The sequence below is a fragment of the Pan troglodytes genome, chromosome 6, assembly GCF_028858775.2.
Source record: "Pan troglodytes isolate AG18354 chromosome 6, NHGRI_mPanTro3-v2.0_pri, whole genome shotgun sequence".
NCBI classification, from domain to species: Eukaryota; Metazoa; Chordata; class Mammalia; order Primates; family Hominidae; genus Pan; species Pan troglodytes.
In genome coordinates, this window is record NC_072404.2 from 132,652,715 (window position 1) to 132,671,793 (window position 19,079).

Consider the following 19,079-nt stretch of genomic DNA (forward strand, 5'->3'; position numbering starts at 1 on the left):
TTTATTATGTTTTGATTTCAAAGAAAACGTAGACTTGTAAATAACAATAGTTCTTTGTAACAATCTGCATGACACTTTTATTAGCTAGTGGAAGTGGGAGGTTTGGTTAAACAGGAATCCATGTGAATATTGGGGGGAAGAAAACTAGAGTTGGAACAACTATGATTTAGAAAAATAATAATCATGTTGGGTTTTGCAAACCACCTGTCACCTTGCTGATCCCCAGAAAAATGTAAAGAACAATCTCATGGATGAGTGAAAATTTTCTCTGCCTAGATAAGGAGAAGGTCAAAAGACGCACAGCTTAGCTGTCAGCTCCCACCAGCAGATTGCTTTTCAGAGGCTCAGTGTGGACCTGACAAAAGCTATTTACCAGCTTTGGAACTGGCAAGGTTTATTTGTTGAGTACAACTCTTGCTCTTAAGATAAGGAAACCCACGTTGAAGTACAGTAAATAGACACAAAAGAATGGTTCTGGTCCATTGGACACCCCTCTGAGCCTTTATTTTGAGAGTCGGCAAGAGGAGAGATGAATGTTTTTCAGCTGAGCGAGACAACAGCCCCGGGCCAGCTTTTAATAACCCAGAAGTAATAACAATAACCCGCCTGAACAAGCCGGCCAGGAGAGCGCATGCACGGTCATGTTGTCCGCTTCTGAGACAGCCCTGCTTTAGGTCTGTTAGAGTTGATGTGAGGTTCCTTCATAAATTAATATGGCCTAGAAACGTCGATGTGAAACTGGATTTTCTGACTTTAAAGCTACCTTCTTTGAAAAAGAAATGTAATGTCTGATTTTTTTTCAGACTTTGTAATAATTCTAGTTAAAAAAAGAATACAGTTGTGACCATTTCAAAACACCTCTTGAAATTAATATTGGCTGCCTGGAACAGAGCTACACAATAGGTATGGACAACCTGAGCCATGGCTGGGGTCCCTGAGCCCAGTGGGCCTCATGATGGCTCAGGAAGTAGGTGCTGAATGTAGGGACAGGGAAGTGACAGCAGGAAGAAAGGTGGGGGTTACCAACAAAAGCAGAAAAAGCCACTGGCCCCCACCCCTCATTTTGTTTAAGACACATAGTCTCACTCTGTCACCCAGGCTGGAGTGCGATGGCGCTATCTCTGCTCACTGCAACCTCCGCCTCCTGGGTTCAAGTGATTCTCCTGCCTCAGCCTCCTGAGTAGCTGGGATTACAGGCACCCACCATCATGCCTGGCTAATTTTTGTATTTTTAGTAGAGACGGAGTTTCACCATGTTGGTCAGGCTAGTCTCAAACTCCTGACCTCAAGTGATCCACTCGCCTTGGCCTCCCAAAGTGCTAGGGTTACAGGCATGAGCCACTGTGCCTGGCCTGGAAAAAGCCGCTGCCCTTGATCACCAAGCTTGGCCAGTCACCTGGCAAAAGTTACCAGGTTCTTTCCTTCTCATGTCCCCTCCCAACATCTGGTGCCACCCAGATGCCACATGATAGATCCCTCTTTTCAGATGTTTATTTCAATCTGGTGACACCTGGAGAAGGGAGAGCAGATAGCATTCTGGGGTGCCCTATGCCTCTCCTGCTTCCATTCTGAGACATCTGTAGTCCAGTAACATGCCAGAGCTCTCTCTCATCCCTGAGGGGCACAGAGCCAGAGCTTAGTGTGGTCATGGCACTGGGGACTAGCGTGCTTGAGCTTAAGTCACTTGAGTGGATAAATCGATCTCTTAAGGCAGAGCATTAACTCTTTCAGGCCTTGGGGGGCTACCCAAGATGCTGAAACTGAATGCACATTGACAAAGTGTGTTCCGAGAATAGAGACAAATATCAGTCAGCACCATGAACCAACTTACAGAACCAAATCTGTTGAAGAAAACAACTTATATGCTCAGTCTCAGGGTCACGTGCAGATTATATCTTTATTGTAGAAAACTCCAGTGAACTAGTTTATGTCCTATTGTGGGAACTTTTTCAGATATTGTAGAAAATTAATGGACATTATCTTGGACCTAGAAAACTTCAATTTATAATAAGATTTTAATAAAGAGGAAATTTATAAGGGGATTTCCCAATTATTTTGTTTTGGCTAATTTGTGCCATATATTCCCCTTAAAAGCCTCAGATAATTCAGAGTTTCAGTGTATTTCAGGTTCCTGGAATACTGATCCTCTACCAAGCTCTAAGGCAAAGGAGTTTAAAATTACCTTCATTTGTTGTGTAATTTTTTTCCCGAACAATAGGCATTTCCTCTTTCAGAAGTAAAAGCCGATAGCAATATTTCATTCTCTTATTTTTCCCACCTCAGTGGCAGGACCCACTGCCACTTGCGATGGTTGCCATAATCTCCCTTATGGATTAGGACAATTTATGTAGGTTCCTACGTGGATATGCCTTGTCCCCTTGCTACTTACCAGGAGGGATATATCTCAGCATAAAAAGAATGTCAGATCTAAACATCCCAGGCATAAAAAAAGTAGCAAACACACCATTGGAAGCTAAAATTATTTAAAATCCACTGAGTTAATTCTGGGAGAAGCTAGTTTCATTTAATGGATAAAGTCCTACACTATCTCAAACACTCAAGAGTGTGGTCCTATTTGTGATGGAGCATTGGGCAATGCCTGATATGTGCACCAATCCCTTCGCCTCTCTTGGTCTCAATTTCCCCAAACTGAAGGAAGCTGAGATGTCTCCTAAGATCCTTTCCAATTTGAAACACAGCCTGGATTGATGATTTCACAGTTCATCCAGCAGGAGGAAGGGCTGATGGCTGTGGGACCCCCATGAAAGTGCCTTCGCACTCTCATGAAGGAATTCACACCAACCTTCAGTGTAACTGAAGACTGAGCAGCTGCCCACGTGCCTGGCCTTCTTCACACCAAGCTCAGAGCAGCTACTGTCATTCCACTGTTCCCACCATCCGAATCCATAGAATAAAAGGAGGAAAGAGTCACTTTGGAAAAGTTAGACAACAATTTGGGAATGAGGGAAAGGGGATGAATTCTGACATTTTTAAGAGGGCTGGAGGCAAATGTTAACTATGGCAAAGTACTCCAGTAGGTTGTTTTGTACGAGTCTCAGTCTAAATGACCTTACTGTATGGTATTAAAGAATGAGGAAGAACCAATAATTTGATACCAGATGCATGTAATGAAATATCCTGTTAATGTAGCACTGTAAGGAAGTCATATACAGAATAAGAACCAAATTTTTCAAGAAGACGAGAAGTAGCTATTTCACCTTTCTTTCATTTAACATAAAAAAACGGTGCAGGCAGCCTCTCCATTTTCCCTGAATGTCATCTTTTGGCTGATGGCAGAAGCCAACCACTATTTGCATACTGATGCTCCCATAATTACAGTTGAGTCCCTTAAACATAGTCTCCAAGTTACGATTTGTTTGCAATATAATATAGCAGGGTTACCAACTTTATAAGCAATGCTATGTGTCATTTGCTTTAGGCTACAGTATCACATCATCTTGTAAGCATCAAATAAATACAATTAAATATGACAGGTCTTTAAACTGGGCTTGAAGGGTGATGGGCATTAGCAGACGGCAGATGTGGCCGACTTCTTTCAGGCATCTGCTTATTGTAAGGCCGCCCCAGGCACGAGTTAGCTCTGGAAACCTCTCTGTCAGCATTTTAGTTCACCAATCTTGTATCCCCAAAATTTTCATCCTTCAAGTCATTTCAGTTATGAGATTCCATGGGTCACATGCATAATATGAGATAGGAATTTTATTCTCCCTTTTTTTCTTGATCTGTACAGATATATTTCTGATATTCCATCCACTAAATTATTTTCCACCATATTCACCCAATAGTTACAGAATATTGCCAGACCATTCATCTTCTTTTTAATTCCCTTCAGATTCTAAGTGAGAAGGAACTCTCATTCCCTAAAGATTTTTTATATCAAGGGGACAGTAATGCAAAGCAATCCCTTTCTGAGGCTTTTGCTCTTACAAAGATACAACACACCATAGTACCAAAGGACACACGTCCCCACCTTGTTACATCAGATTTTAATATGGCAATAAATGCCTTGAAAAATACACATTTTAAACTTAAAAGGGTATTGAAAGCCATTCTTCTCCAGGTAATTACCAATTACCCCTAAGGGTGGTAGCTGTAAAACCACTTGATCAGACAAAAGTCTTGGTCTTTTCAAAAGTTAAAGTTAAGTCAGGGGCAGTTGATTCTGCTTTCTTTACTGTTCCCATCTGAGAGAAGTATGGAATTTCTTAATTGGGACCATTTGTGGGAAGACATTGAGAAAGCTCCTTTGAGACACTTTTTTTTCTGCTTGGCCAACTGCTCTAGAAAGAACAAACGTCAAGGTGGGTGGAGACAGTGGTCTGGGCCCACCACCCTCCCGGTTGAACAGCCTGTCATGCTATTTCCAAAGAGAACTCGCCAGGAGGGGAGATGACTGCAGAACACCAGGAGATGGATAGAATAGGGTAGGCTTTAGGTGCAGCATGTGGCCCCCCCGTCCTGGGGCCCCCAGGGAGGAAGAGGGGGCTTCCGTTGAGACAAAGGCCACATGCCTTAGGAAATATCCCCCCAGAAAGAACCCAAAGGTCCAGTGTTCTTGCAGATCCAATGGAGTCCTTGTAGAAGGGAAGGTGGATGGTGACGCCTGCTGGGGTCATGTAGGGGTTGTCCAGTCAGCGTTCTTGGGGGCCTTGCATGTGTGCACATCCAGAGCTTCCAGGCAGTCCTGACAGCGCACGGCGCAGCACCAGTGGAACTTACACCCACACTTGGTCATCCGGGTGACATGGGAGGTGTCGTAGCCTCTCCCACAGCACATGACTTCACAGCTGTCCATGCCCCGGGAAGTCAGGTTGCACACACGGCCTGCTGTACCCAGGGAGCCTGGAAGACAAGCCAGGGAGTGTTACTGAAAAGGTCTGGGTGGAATCCAATATGCCTCCAGAGGAGGAGTCACGAGGTCCATCCTCCAGGACAGAGCCCTCACCCTGTCTTCCTACAGCCTGGGGCTGTTATACTCGTTCTGTGGGCCCATGCCATGTGTGCAAATCCCATTATGCCAGCTGCAGAGAGTGCAGTGGTGCTGAGAGGGCCGAGTCCCAAAAAGGTGAACATGAAACTTTGGATTTCCTTGGACACCCTGAATCCAGCTCTCCCACTTCTGAGTTGGATCGACTTTTCAGATTATCCTTACCCAGCCTTGAATTTAAGGATCCTTGATCGAGCAGAGCCAGATCAGAATAAAAGAAGGATCCATCCTGGCTCCTTCTCCCTACCTCAAACCACATTAAGGAAGCAGTGACCAAGGTTAGCTCTCTTAAAATTTGTCAGGGCATGCAGCCCTCAAAGGGAGGGAATTTTATCTCCATAGACCTGATTACACTGGCTTATGAGAAAGGGAATAGAACTCTGGTTCTGAAGAGGAGACATGGGCATCATTTGTGTGAGACCCTGAGGAAGGAGAAAGGCCCCACCAGGTTTATCATATTAACTGTCTCTCCTGCTGCAGTCTAGCAGGACATATAGATGTGTGTGAGGTCCCAGGCGAAGCCAGGATTCAAGGCCTTCAATAAACAAAATTGGCATAGAAAATCTGCCAGGAATTACCAATGGAACATTGTCTTAGTTAATCAGGGTGATGTTTGCTAAATGGCAATCCATATTTAGGTATTTGTTTCTGAAAAATAATTTTAAAGCTAGAAAGCCTTTTATTCATTTACTCTACTCTTGGGGACGCACTCAGAATTCTTTTATAAGCACATTATCAGACAACAGAACAAAGCGTTGTAGACATTTTGGGAGAGTATGCTGGGCTTACCATGATCCTTTCTGCTTCCTCCCCCACAGAGATGGGCACCTGGCAGCCATGTTGTATAACATCACCCTGCTCACTGGTGAACAATGATTGGACCAGGGGCAATCAACTGACTTGTGCTGGGCCAATCAGGTAAATTCCCTGTTGATTTGTGATTTTGACACAGATGATCACTATTGCCACTTAGTTGCTGTTGGCAGCTGTACACCATGGTGAGGTCTGTGGACTCGAGGAGGTCCACAGAAAAATAGAAATGAAGCAAATATACAGTGACAGTGAAGGCAAGACATGGAAAGAAATGCTGCCCAGATCCTGAACTATTTTCTGGTTCTGCTTCCATTTCTCCCTGAGGCCTGACTGCATTCCAACGTTTGAGTTCCTAGAGACTCTGTATCCTTATAAGAAGCTTCCCCTTGTGGCTTAAACTGTCCCAGTTTCTATTGCTTGCTATCAACAATCCCACCTAATTGATAAACCTAGAGAAGCTAAACTCTTATTTAAAAAACAAAACAAAACGACTTATATCAGGATGAAAAAGACAGTGACTTAATTCATTTTCAGTTTCTCCATCATTTAACTAGGAATGTCTTCCTTTTGATATCTCTGACAATGCCTCGTGACTATCTCTCTGTTTATCACAGTCCGCTCTGTGTTAGAATTATCTACAGAAATGTCATGTTGCCCTGCCTGTTCGGGATGACCAGGGAAGCAGCAAGGTTCAAGCAGGGCACGGGGTCAAGAAGAGGAGAGGGTGGGGCAGCGTTTGGTCAGAATGATTGGCGGCGGAGAGCAGGAAGACTGGCCGGGGAACTTCATGAGGACAGGAAGGATGGCAAAAGGCCGGGGTCAGGGTGGAGGGTGGGTCAGCCAGGGATGGCTCCGAGCCTGCATCGTGCTGAAGAAGCATGGGGTTAGAAGAGGCAGCAGCTCAGCTTGGATTCCAGGCAGCCATCAGGACAGTCCTCAAAATTTACTGATTATGCAGAAAGGACTCACTGCCAAATGCTGCCTCTTCACAGCACACCCATTATTTCATTCAGTAAACATTTAGTGAACACAAACATATGTAAGACACTGTGCCAGCTGCTTGGGGCTTGGGGCACAAGGGAGAATAAAATAAATAGGACCAAGTTCCTATTCTCAGTGAACCCTCTATATGGCGCAGAGTTAAATATGTAAAGAGATACTTCCACTACTTTGGGTTGTTTGATTTGCTAAGGACCTACTGTAACCCACAGTACAGTCACGTGCAAAGCACCACAGCAAACAGAGCTCAAAGACAGTCAAATGAGGTTATTTAGAGCTTGGACAATCAGCGTTCAAATCCCAGATTTGCCATGTATCAACTGTGTGGCCTTGGGCAAGTTACTTAAACTTGTTAAGCTTCAGTTTCCTCCTGTGCAAAACTGGAATAAAAATAGTTCTTTCATCATAGAGCTTTTGGTGAGAACATAATGAGATAGTGCATGAAAGTGCCTGGCATAAATTAAGTGCTCAATAAATGTTAACTATCCATATCTTCATCTAGCAAGTGTTTATTGAGTGACTACTATGTGCTAGGCACAGTTCTGGGAACATGGGATATATCAGAGAACGAAAACGAAGATCCTGCCCTCAGGAGCTTATGTTCTAAGGGCATGAGCCAAGCATATTATAATAGTGATATTTCTTGGTATTAATAGTAGCAAATAGATCCATCAACTGCACAGTTTTACAGAGGAGGTAGCATTAGAGATAGGTGTAAAGGATGACTAGAAGATTTGCAGGTAAAGAATAGGGTAAACAGCAACCTGGGCAAGATAGAACCTTCTGGCAGAAATTCTGAGGGCAAGTTCACAACAGACTGCTGATTCAGGGAGGGTATTAGGGACAATGAGCATAGAAAGGGAGGCTGGAGCAACAGGTTAAAGGGTCTGTTGTTGTTGTTGTTATTGTTGTTGTTTGAACAGGGTCTCACTCTGTCACGCAGGCTTGAGGGCAGTGGCACGAACATGGCTCGCTAGAGCCTCGACCTCCTGGGCTCAAGGGATTCTCCCATCTCAGCCTCTCAAGTGGCTGGGACTACAGGCACACACCACCCCATCCAGCTAATTTTTGTATCTTCTGTGGAGACAGGGTCTTGCCATGTTGCCCAGGCTGGTCTCAAACTCCTGGGCTCAAGCGATCCTCCTGCTTTGACCCCCACCAAAGTGCTGGGATTACAGGCGTGACTCACACGCCTGGCCTAAAGGGTCTTTATGCCATGCCACAGTTTGATTTTTATTACAAGGTGGGTGGTGGACCTGTCTAGACCTTTAATTCTGAAAACTATGTCGCGAAGGTTAAGTCTGGAAGAGCAGCTTAGGGCAGGGAGGAGGGCTGTTGGAATACTTCAGACAAGAGATATTGCGTGAAGAAACAAGCAGAACAAATACATGATTGGCTGAAGAGGGTGAACCACTAGAACTTGATGACTCATTGAATTAAGGAGTAGAGGGAGTGTCAAGTAGGAAAAGACTAAAAAAAAGTTAATTTGGCTGCACACCAAGGAGGTAACTGGCACCCTCGATGAGAGCAGTTTCAGTGGATGACATAGATGAATGTGGTGGAGGAGAGGACATGGGGACAGTGAGTGTAGGTAAAGTTTTCAAGAGGCTTGGTGATGAAGAGGATGAAAGAGAGTAGGGCCAAGAGTGGTGATAAAAGCAAGGGTGGGACTTGAAGATTATTTTAGGCCATTACATTTTCCGGTGGTATGTTTTGCAGCAGTAGATATCTGCACAAGGTTTTCATTTCAGATTAGGTTTTCATGTACCTAAAGTACAAAAATGGGAAAAACTAGTCATTGCTATTAAAAGGAGGTGATTTTCCTTAGGGAATAGAGAAAAAGAGCATGAGACATGCCTCTGGAATACTGGGCCCCTTCAGGTTTTTTATCTGGGCACAGGTCATGTGGGTGTGTCCATTTGTGAAAATTCACTGTGCTGTACACATGGAATGTGGGCACTCTTCTGCATTTCATATTTCAATAACAAGAAGAAGGTGGTAGAGGAAGAGGAGAAGGGGAGGGAGGAGAAAGAAGGGGAAGAGGAAGAAGGGAAAGAGGAAGAGGAGGAGGAAGACAAAGAGGAGGAGGAAGAGAAGAGGAAGAGGAGAAAGAGGAGGAGAGGGAGGAGGGGGAGGAGGAGAAAGAAGAAAAAGGAAGAGGAGGAGGAAGAGAAGGAGAAAGCAATGGTGGCATGTGCCAAGGCCAGGAAATGAGCAAAGCTCTGCAACGTGTGAGGAGCAGGAAAGTGTTCCCTATGGCTGGTATACAGTACTCAAAGGGGAGAGTGTCGGGAGATGAGGCTGGAGTGGTGAGGGGAAGCTGCATTGGGAATGGTCAAGGGGTTTAAACTTGACCTTGAGGGCAACAGAATGCTATTAAGGGCTTTCACACAAAAGGGCAACATGTTCTCATTTGTGTTTCAGAAGGATCTCCAAGGGTGTGGGGCTGGAATGAAGTGGAGGGGGCTGGAGTGAGGACAAGAAGACAAGTTAGAGACCAATACAGACTCTGGGCAGGACATGAGTGGCCTGGATTAAGACAGTGGTAGTGGGAATTGGAGCGGTTACTAGAGTCAAGAGAAGGTGAGGAGGCAGGACCTGTGGGACATGGTGACTGAGTGGAGACTGGGGGAGGATGAGAAAAGTCAAGGTTTCTCAGGTTCTGGCCTGAGTGACTGTTGGTGCTGTTAATTCCCTGACATGGGGGACACTTGGTTAGGGGTCAGCTTAGAGAAAAGATAATGAATTCAGTTTTCAACAGGTTGAGTTTGCTGTGACTGTGGGGCATTCAGGTAGAAATGTTTGCTGAAAATACTCTCTGGGACTCAGGAGAGAGGTGGGCATGAAGACTCAGGTTTAGAAATCTTTTGTGCAGTGGTGGTAACTGAAGCCACGGGTGTGAATGAGACCCCCAGTGGGTGTGAAAAGTGCTCTCACTTGGTATCCCAGAAGTGACTCTTAATTTTTACTTTTTTGTTATTGTTCACATGCCCTGAGCAGCAGTAAACATTCTTCCCTTCTACTGATCTGTATTTATCAAAATGGGAATACTGTACCATGCATTAGAATTCTTTATCTGCCGTAGGGCTTTGGGCTTAAGGGGGCCAGGATAAGGAGGTGAAGTGTCTCGTTCCTGACTCAGACTGTTGGCCTTTCACTGAAATCTAACTTGGTGGTCTTTCTTTCCTGAGTGGCTTCCAGCCTAACAAGGTTTGAGCTTGTGGTCTGACTCAGCCTTCTGTAATGGTCATGGTGTCTTTTGTCCCCCAGATACAGAAAACTGAACCAGACTGTCTGAACAGAAGGATTGCTCAGTGTAGTGACCTCAACACCATCAGAACTCAGAGAGAGGAGCAGACAAAGCTATGACCATTGACAAAAGCTTAACTCAGAAGTGGTTTCAGTAAAGGGAACAAAGCCTCTGGCAACGAGATGTCTCAGTAGTTCAATGTTCAGTTATAAAATGCTGGAAAACACAATCTGAACATGCCACTCTCCACCGGCTGCCCAAACAGGGCATAATGAGGGCCCAGAAGATGGAAAATGAGAGAGGGTTTTTGAGGATTGAGAGCCACTGATGAGAGAACAGCAGTGAGGTCGCAGCCTGGGGCTGTGACGGGCCCCCATGAGGCATCGGGGCACCAAGGAATGGGCCAACTGGGCGGGAAAGGGCGGTCCCTGCAGCTGGAAGGGAGGATGAGGCTGCCTAGTGATGGATGACAAATTGGCCCTGTTTAGGGGTTTGGATCTAATTAGATCTAATGACAGGCTGTAGGGCAGAAGGGCAGTTTTGACACTTGCTGTCATTTTAGCAGAACATAGAGCCATTTCATAGAAACCCTGAAAAGAACATTTCCAGAGTGCAGAATCTATACAAAATCGCTGGCATTACTTTCCCCTTAATGAATTACAATAAAGACTCATTATTATCAATAGCAGTAGGGCCATACTGTTCCATTGGTCTTTCCAAAACAGAAAGCATCACCATTATGTTTCCAATAAAATATAAGAACCAAGAGTATGTGTGTATGTGTGTGTGTTTTAATGAAAAGGAGCCACTGACTTTTACCAACTGCCTATTTGTTTAGTTCTAAATCTTTGGGACACATACTTTTAGATGTTTTTTCTCAAATAATATACAAACCTGTTAACTGAGTCACTCACCCTTGCTTGGGCCACAACAGGAACCACTGGGGAGACAAACCCAGCTACATCCATCAGCCTTAATCCCATAAGGGTGAGTTTTCACATTTTCCAAGCTGAATGGAGTGAAAGTTCATTCATCCTTTCTCACTTTTTTTTTCCCATTCCTTCTTCTTCTTTCTTCCTTTCCCTCTATCTTCTTTTCACTCTCTTTCTTTCCTTTCTGTTCACAACTGGAGCCAATATTTATGGAGCACTTATGTGAGCTAGGCCCCATGCTAAGCATTTTGCCTGCATTGTCTAATTTAATTCTCATAAGCTTATAAGGAAGGTACTATTATTATCACCATTTTGGAAATGAGGAAATGGAGATTCAGGAAGATTAAGTAACTTGCCCAAGATCACACAGGCAGCTGGTGGCAAGGACAAGATTTGCCAGCAGGCTTGCCTGACTGTAGAGCTCAAGCTCTTGACAGTCGTGACATTCTGCCCCTTTGCCAAGTGCCCAGTCCTGGTGCCCGGCCAGGCACCAGAAAGCAGCCTGCTTTATAACATTATGTGACCAGTGCAGCAGCGTCTTTCCCGTACTCTCTTCTAATTCTTTTATCAAATGAGTAACGTGCAAAGATCCTGACATGTAACTTTTTGGGGAGAGGGCCTTTTTCTTCAGCTCATGATATGCTGTAGACAATTACAACACATAAAGTTATGTAAGAAACTGAAAAAAAGACTGGGTTAACATGGTGTCAGTTGCTCATGCTGCATTTTTCCTATACTGATATTCCTACTGGATGCCTGTAACCTTTAAGAGAAATGAGAATAATTTGTTTGTAATGCCAGGATGCATGTCTCCAAATTATGTGTGCCCTCAAGGTGGTTTTAATATGTCACTGATGTGGCCAACGCCGAGGACATTGAGCCCTCTCTAGGCAGAACCTTCTGGTTCAGAGAAGCCAATAGCATCAATTTGTATCTCATCAAGAATATAATTACTCAGTCTGATCATCTACCTAACTCTTCATACTTCATTTGAAGATTCTCTGAGCCAGTTCCAACAGCCATCTTGATCTTTATAGGACAAATATTTGTACTACACTGTATCTACAAAACAAGTGTAGCTGGCTCTTAAAAATACTCCAGAAGAGACATTTTAAAAATAGTTTCAATTACCGGTCCTATCATTAGAGTCTCCCAAATTGATACTTTAAAAGGATAAACATATATTTGGATGCTTCACATTTAACATGTTTGTTCTACAAAATCATTCATGTTGGTTTATAATGTTATTTCTTATTGCAGTTTGATTTACATAGTTCACCTAAGAGGAAAGTGACAAGTTGGAAATTCATTTTCCCTGACTTCCTTTTGCTTTATATTTGTGAAGTATTCCCAGGATGTGTGGCCTGCCTGAGTCCAGAGCCCAACTCCCAGACACAGAAGGTTGCAGACTCGAAACTTCTTGTCATCTTTATACCAAACAATTGTGAGATCATCGTCCTAAACCCAGTGTCTATAAGATCCAGGCAAAGTCATTAAGGTTTGGCAATGTCTGTGCTGTGGGAAGGAGCTGCTTCCAGCCAGATGGACCTTTTGCTTGCCCATATGTGTTGTCATCCTGACTCGCACAAGAGCTCACAAATGCATAAGATTAAAAAAAAGGACAAAGAATTGGAGTTTCTAAATCACATAAGTTTGGGACCATGTAACACTTTTGGTGGAGCAATGCCGAGGGAACTTGATGGAATTGAGCATCCCATTTCTAGAGCTATAAAATTAATAATGGAGTCAGGGTTCCCAGTGTAAAAACATTTCTGTCTCCACTAACATGCATCTTGCTGACAGCAGAGGAGGAACAGAGGGGTTTTTGCTAATAGTTCCCAGACCCATACCTCTGGGACCTGGAGGAAGGGCTCCCTCCTCTCTCAATCTCTCTTTCTCTCTCTCTCCCCGCCCTTCTCTCCCTACTCTCTCTCTCTGTCTCTATCTCTCCCTCTCCTCCTCACCTCCTTCTCCCCCCATCCCCTCTCTCTGGATAGGCCTGTGTCTGGAAATTCCTGCCACTCCAGGATGACAGAGGCCCATATGTTGACTATTAGGGCATAAAGCAAGATTCACTTAAGCCTGTCATCCAATAGGCTGTTTCTCCTCTGGTTGACTTACATGTTGTCATTAATGACACAGATTTATTGAGGGAACAAAAGTATGTTAAAGAGCAAATGTTAGAGACCGCACATTCATCCACTGGTCAGGCTCACCCCTTCCTCACATTTGGACTGCACAGCTTAAGCTACATAGGAAAGACAATATCTTCACTTATCTCAGATGATTTTATTCAGTGTTTTCATAAGTTGGAAAAGTTTGACTGGCACAGGAAAGCATGTCCCATTAAATTAGCAAATCTTGTAATGGAATTAAAGTTGTTCTGGTCAGACTCTGTGAGGCTTTCCATATCTGGCACTACATAGCCTACTCAAAGCTATTTCCCACTGTAGTCCACCTGTACCTGCTAACCAGGGTATCTCTTCACTGTCCCACTGAGGTGACTTTCTGATGTCACAGTCATGTAGACTGTTTCCTCATAAGAGTTACTCTCGGCCGGGCACGGTGGCTCACACCTGTAATCCCAGCACTTTGGGAGGCCAAGGCAGGCGGATCACAAGTTCACGAGATCGAGACCATCTTGGCCAACATGGTGAAACCCTGTCCCTATTAAAAATACAAAAATTAGCTGGGCATGGTGGCGTGCCTGTAGTCCCAGCTACTCAGGAGGCTGAGGCAGGAGAATCGCTTGAACCCAGGAGGTGGAGGTTGCAGTGAGCCAAGGTCGTGCCACTCTACTCCAGCCTGGGCGACAGAGCGAGACTGTCTCAAAACAAAAACAAAAACAAAAAGTTACTCTCATCTGCTGCATTGGCCTTTCCTGTAACTCCTTCCATCAGAAGTCTTCCCATCCTTCCAGATTCAGGCCTACTTCAGCATTTTCTATACAGCACTTTTGGTCTGCAAGCCCAGCTAACCTCCTTCATTAGGCCTGTAATGCACATCACGCCACAGGGTTCATGCACTGTTTGGAAATATTTGATCATTTTTCATGCATCTTGTCTCCCCAGGGACAGGGGTTGGGTCTTATGCTTTCTTCTTATGCTTTCTTCTATATACTGTGTGGTCAACACATATGTGCTGATTTATTAAATATTACATTAAAAATAGTGTCTTAAAAATTTAGATCAAGGCTGGGTGTGGTGGCTCATGCTTGTAATATCAGCACTTTGGGAGGTCAAGGTGGGCAGATCACTTGAGGTCAGGAGTTCAAGACCAGCCTGGCCAACATGGTGAAACCCCATCTCTACTAAAAATACAAAAATTAGCTGGCCATGGTGGTGGGCACCTGTAATCCCAGCTACTCGGGAGGCTGAGGCACGAGAATCGTTTGAACCCAGAAGGCAGAGGTTGCAGTGAGCTGAGATTGGGCCATTGTACTCCAGCCTAGGTGACAGAGCAAGACTCCGTCTCAGGGAAAAGAAAAAAAAAAATTAAGATCAGCTTTCCTTTTGCCTGATGAGGGCACATTTCTCCAGGGACTGGTCACCCAGTCTTCAGGCACCATGGTGGCAGCAGACCAGCTAAACCTTGGCTCTGTTCAAATGATCTTGCTTGGTATATGGAAAACACATACCAAAAACGTGGCACATTTTTAAATGATAGAAATTAAAAACGACAACTTAAGAAAGTTTGTGGTATCAATTTAAGGTTCTGTTATTGCAAACTTAATTAAACTTAATAATTAATTCATTCACTTACTGAATCAAAGGAATCTTAGAAATTGCTAGATGAAACAGCCATTTCTTAAGAGACCCAGAGAAGTTAATTTGCCCATTAGTCCAATTGGAGAAATAGTGATATGCAGCAATCTGTAGCACCAAAGTCTCCTTATAGATCACACAGGGCTCTTTCCCTAATAATATGAAATATGCATATCTTTAAAAAAGATATTTACCAGTACAAAATAGGTGTCATGCGGAAAGCTTAAATGAAGTAAGCACATTTGTTATTTTAAAGTATTTTAACGTCATCCTTTTGTTTGCAACACATTTAATTGGTAATTCAAAATGAGTAGTTTCTATTTCCAAAATACAAAGATAAAAGGACATCTATTTGGTAAAGTATTTGTCAGTAGTTCAAACTATGTCAAAGAATTAGAAATAAGAAAATAAACATTTTTTTTCCTGAAAAGTATCTTTTTTTTTTAGAAAAAAATCCTTTTTTCAGTATTCACAATTCAATCTGATTACCACTGTCAATTCAAATTAAGGCACATTTTAGTGTATCCTAAAAATACAGTAATTCTACTAAGTTTGTATTTTAAAAATAACACAGATTTATAGATTCTGCCTACAACATCAAAGAGCATTGGATGTGAAAAGTATTTTTGCTATGTTAATATGAGAATTAGGAACTACTCAGGGAGGCCACTGATAGTAGTGAGTGAAAAATGCCCCTCCAAGAGTAAAAGAACTGAGTCTCTGCTGCCAGTTAAAAGCAATAGATATAGTCTGCTGATGCATTAGTTCACGTTAGACTTTTTTTTTTTTTTTTTTTTTTTGAGACAGAGTCTTGCTCTGTTGCTCAGGCTGGAGTTCAGTGGTGCAATCTCGGCTCACTGCAAGCTCTGCCTCCCAGGTTCACGCCATTCTCCTGTCAGCCTCCTGAGTAGCTGGGACTACAGGCGCCCACCACTACGCCCGGCTAATTTTTTTGTATTTTTAGTAGAGACTGGGTTTCACCGTGTTAGCCAGGATGGTCTCGATCTCCTGACCTCATGATCCTCCTGCCTCGGACTCCCAAAGTGCTAGTATTACAGGCGTGAGCCACTGCGCCCGGCCCACTTGAGACTTTTTATCTCCAGGGGAATAGCCAGGCAAGCAACATCTGAAACTCCATAAGTGCCTCATGAATGCGCCTGAATATGAGGAAAAATTCCATTGAACACTTAAGCTTAAATGGGAATTTTCATAGGCTGTGAGTTAAAAGCTAAGCAGTGCTGGGTGGAGATGTGCTTAGTAATCCCCTTCAAAGGAACCAAGTTATCTTTAAGCTATGAAGCAGTGCTAACACACAGAAGAATGCAGCTAATCTAATGAAACTATTTTATGTTTTTTTATAATTTGCCATTCAATTCACTTCAACACATGTTTGTGTACTAGGAGTTGGGGAACTAGTGAGCAAGGCAGATACAGTTCCTGCCGTCACAGGATCCTCAGTGGACTCCAATGGTACAGGCAGGTCACAAACACATGTTTATACAAATTCGCTATACACACTATGGCACATGCTATGCTCAAAAGAACATAGCTCTGTTTGGACCTAGGGGTTGGTAGTAAGGATGGAGAAGCAGATAGGTCCTTGACACATTTAAGAGGTCCCAGTGGTACCCGGGATGATGGAGGTGACAAGGAAGGAGTGTAAGGAATGACTCGCAGGTTTATGCTTGACCATGGAAGTGGGTGGCAGGCAGTACCATTTTCTGAGATGAGGAGAGCTGGGGGAAAACAAGTTTCAGGGGACGGGGCAAATAAGGAGTCCAGTTTTGAGCAGAAGCAGGTTGATATAATTGTATGAAATCTGGGTGAAGCTGTCAAGCAGGGAATTGGATACAGGATGATGGTACAGAAGGCAGACAAGGACAGGGACAGCATTTAAAACCATAGGAATGGAGAGACCAAACCAGGGAGAAAGTACAGAGAGAGAGCAAAGAGAGTTCAGACAGCCTGGAAGATCTTCAAAATTTAGAGAAGGAGAAACTAGCAACTGAAATCAGAAAGGACCAGTTATTGGAGCAGGAGGAAAAGCAGGGGAGTGTGGTTATAAAGTCAAGGAAATAAGACTGTTTTGGGAAGGAGGGAAAGGCTAATTATACTATATGCCACTAAAGAGTTTGAAAAGAAGGCTCAATGGATAGTAATTACTACTAATTCTAGAGCATAATCAATAACTACCCATGAAAATGGTGACTTATAAGCCTCAGTGAAACATTTTTTTCTACAATTCTCTTCTGGTCTAGCTATCTTAGCACCTTTTAGATATCAATCCATGAATTTCTATAAGTGTCAAAGCAGAAGGAGATGAATAACTTATTCTTTACCTTGTCAAAATGACATATATAAGATAACCTTATAACAGAGCAATGCAACAAGGACTGAAACCTAAACACCACCACTTTCCTGCCCCAGTGTGAGGGTTCTCCAGCACCTAGACTGTGTCCCAGTGCCTGGCTACTGTTTCAAGGACCATGAAGTCGATGACACCACGAGGATAAGGACTGAGTCTGTTTTCCTCAATCCTGCGTTCCCAGTGATTATAAGAGTGTCTGGCACATAGGAGGATCTCAATCAATATTTGTGCAATGAAGAAATGAGGGACTTAAGGTGTACGGGTTAGAACTTCACATATTAGTATCTAAGTAAGATCCACCCATTGCTATTGGCTGACATATTTTTAATCATGTTTAATCATTAAAAACATGTTCCCTTGTTTTTAATCAGCTAGTGGGACACAATCCCGGCATTCATGAGCTTCTGCAAAGTAGGCCACACCACTGGGCATGAGAGAACACCAGTCTCTGAAAACCATGATTGGGATTGTGTACCCATGGGTTCTGAGTTCTGTTTGCCAAATATGATTTATGTGGGGGAAAAATGTGATACCTCGGTGCTTACACCATTCACAGCCTGGAGTTGTCAACCAGGCTTTTGGGTTTTTCGCAGGCAACAAATTAAACAATGACTGAGCTCCGTTTGTTTTTTGAACTTGACTGGAGAAGAGGTGGAGTGTGGCTTGTTTCCTGCAGTTGGAGAGGAGACCTCAGGGTGACCTCTGGCCCAGGTCAGGGTTTTTACATCATAACTAGTGAAAGTGGCCTGTGATTAGGTGCAGACGCATTCTCTGGAGGGGAGAGCAGCAGCATTCCTCAGTTAGAGATGAACCTATCTCTACCTTAAGGGCTTCTTTGATTTACAGATGCCTGGAGCAGTAACCAGAGTAGATAACTATAGAGCCACCAGGATACTCATCCCAGACAGTCCAGCTTCCAAGATCTAGCCTCCAATTTGGCCTGCAAAATGTCACATGCACAACATCACACGGTTGTTGTGATCACACGGTACTCTTCAGATCTGAGCTGCATGGGGCGAGTAATTATAGTTGAACCTCAGAGCACTCACTTTCTTCAGTTGAAGACTAGAGGAAAATGTCTTTTGCTGTTGTTCTTGCCATAATAATATCTTCTTTAATTGGTTTTTAAGCTTACTATTTCTTTTCTCTTTTTTTTTGAGACAGAGTTTCACTCTTGTTGCCCAGGCTGGAGTGCAATGGTGTGATCTCGGCTCACCACAACCTCCGCCTCCCAGGTTCAAGCAATTCTCCTCACTCAGCCTCCCGAGTAGCTGGGATTACCGGCATGCACCACCACGCCTGGCTAATTTTGTATTTTTAGTAGAGATGGGGTTTGTCCATGTTGGTCAGGCTGGTCTCGAACTCCCAAACTCAGGTGAGCCGCCCTCCTCAGCCTCCCAGAGTGCTGGGATTACAGGCATGAGCCGCTGCCCCCGGCCAGCTTTCTATTTCTTAGGAGCAATCAAAGGCATTGACGCTTTTGAAAATCTGAGGGGCTTGTAATTGAAAAGGGCTTCAAGGCAACCTAACCAAAATGTGGGTGAAGCTTGATTCTGATTACTTTTGACCTCCCCTCTTTGTGGGCGCCTCACCCCATAAAGTTCCCATGTCCTCATGCTGCCTCTTCATCACACAGGACCTACTCCCAACCACACTCACACACACACACACACTGGGACGTAAGTGGCACAGTGAGAAAGGTATGGGTTTTTGTTTTTATTTTTTTTATTCTCACAGGCCATGCCATCTTGGGCAAGTTAAGTAACTTTGCGGAACCTCACTTTCCTTCTGTATAAATGGAGGTAATTGCCTTGAAGAATCAGAGCATATGCACATAAGGTGTGTAGCGCAGGGCCTGACTCGCAGCAGGAACTCAACAAATGTTCTCGCAGCCTTCTCCAGCTAGGTCTGTCCCCATCCAGGAATAACCTGGGGTCTTGACTCT

General features: G+C 43.8%; 1 protein-coding gene across 1 annotated transcript in view; it reads right to left on the minus strand.

Moving 5' to 3' along the window:
• Window positions 1–3,706: 3,706 nt before the first annotated feature.
• The window catches only part of WNT2 (Wnt family member 2), a 46,581-nt gene continuing 31,208 nt past the window's right edge, over window positions 3,707–19,079 (minus strand). Inside the window, exon 5 of the mRNA NM_001135848.1 lies at window positions 3,707–4,863. Within this exon, the coding sequence (NP_001129320.1) occupies window positions 4,634–4,863 (230 nt within the window). The 3' untranslated portion in view covers window positions 3,707–4,633. The remainder of the gene's footprint in view (window positions 4,864–19,079) is intronic.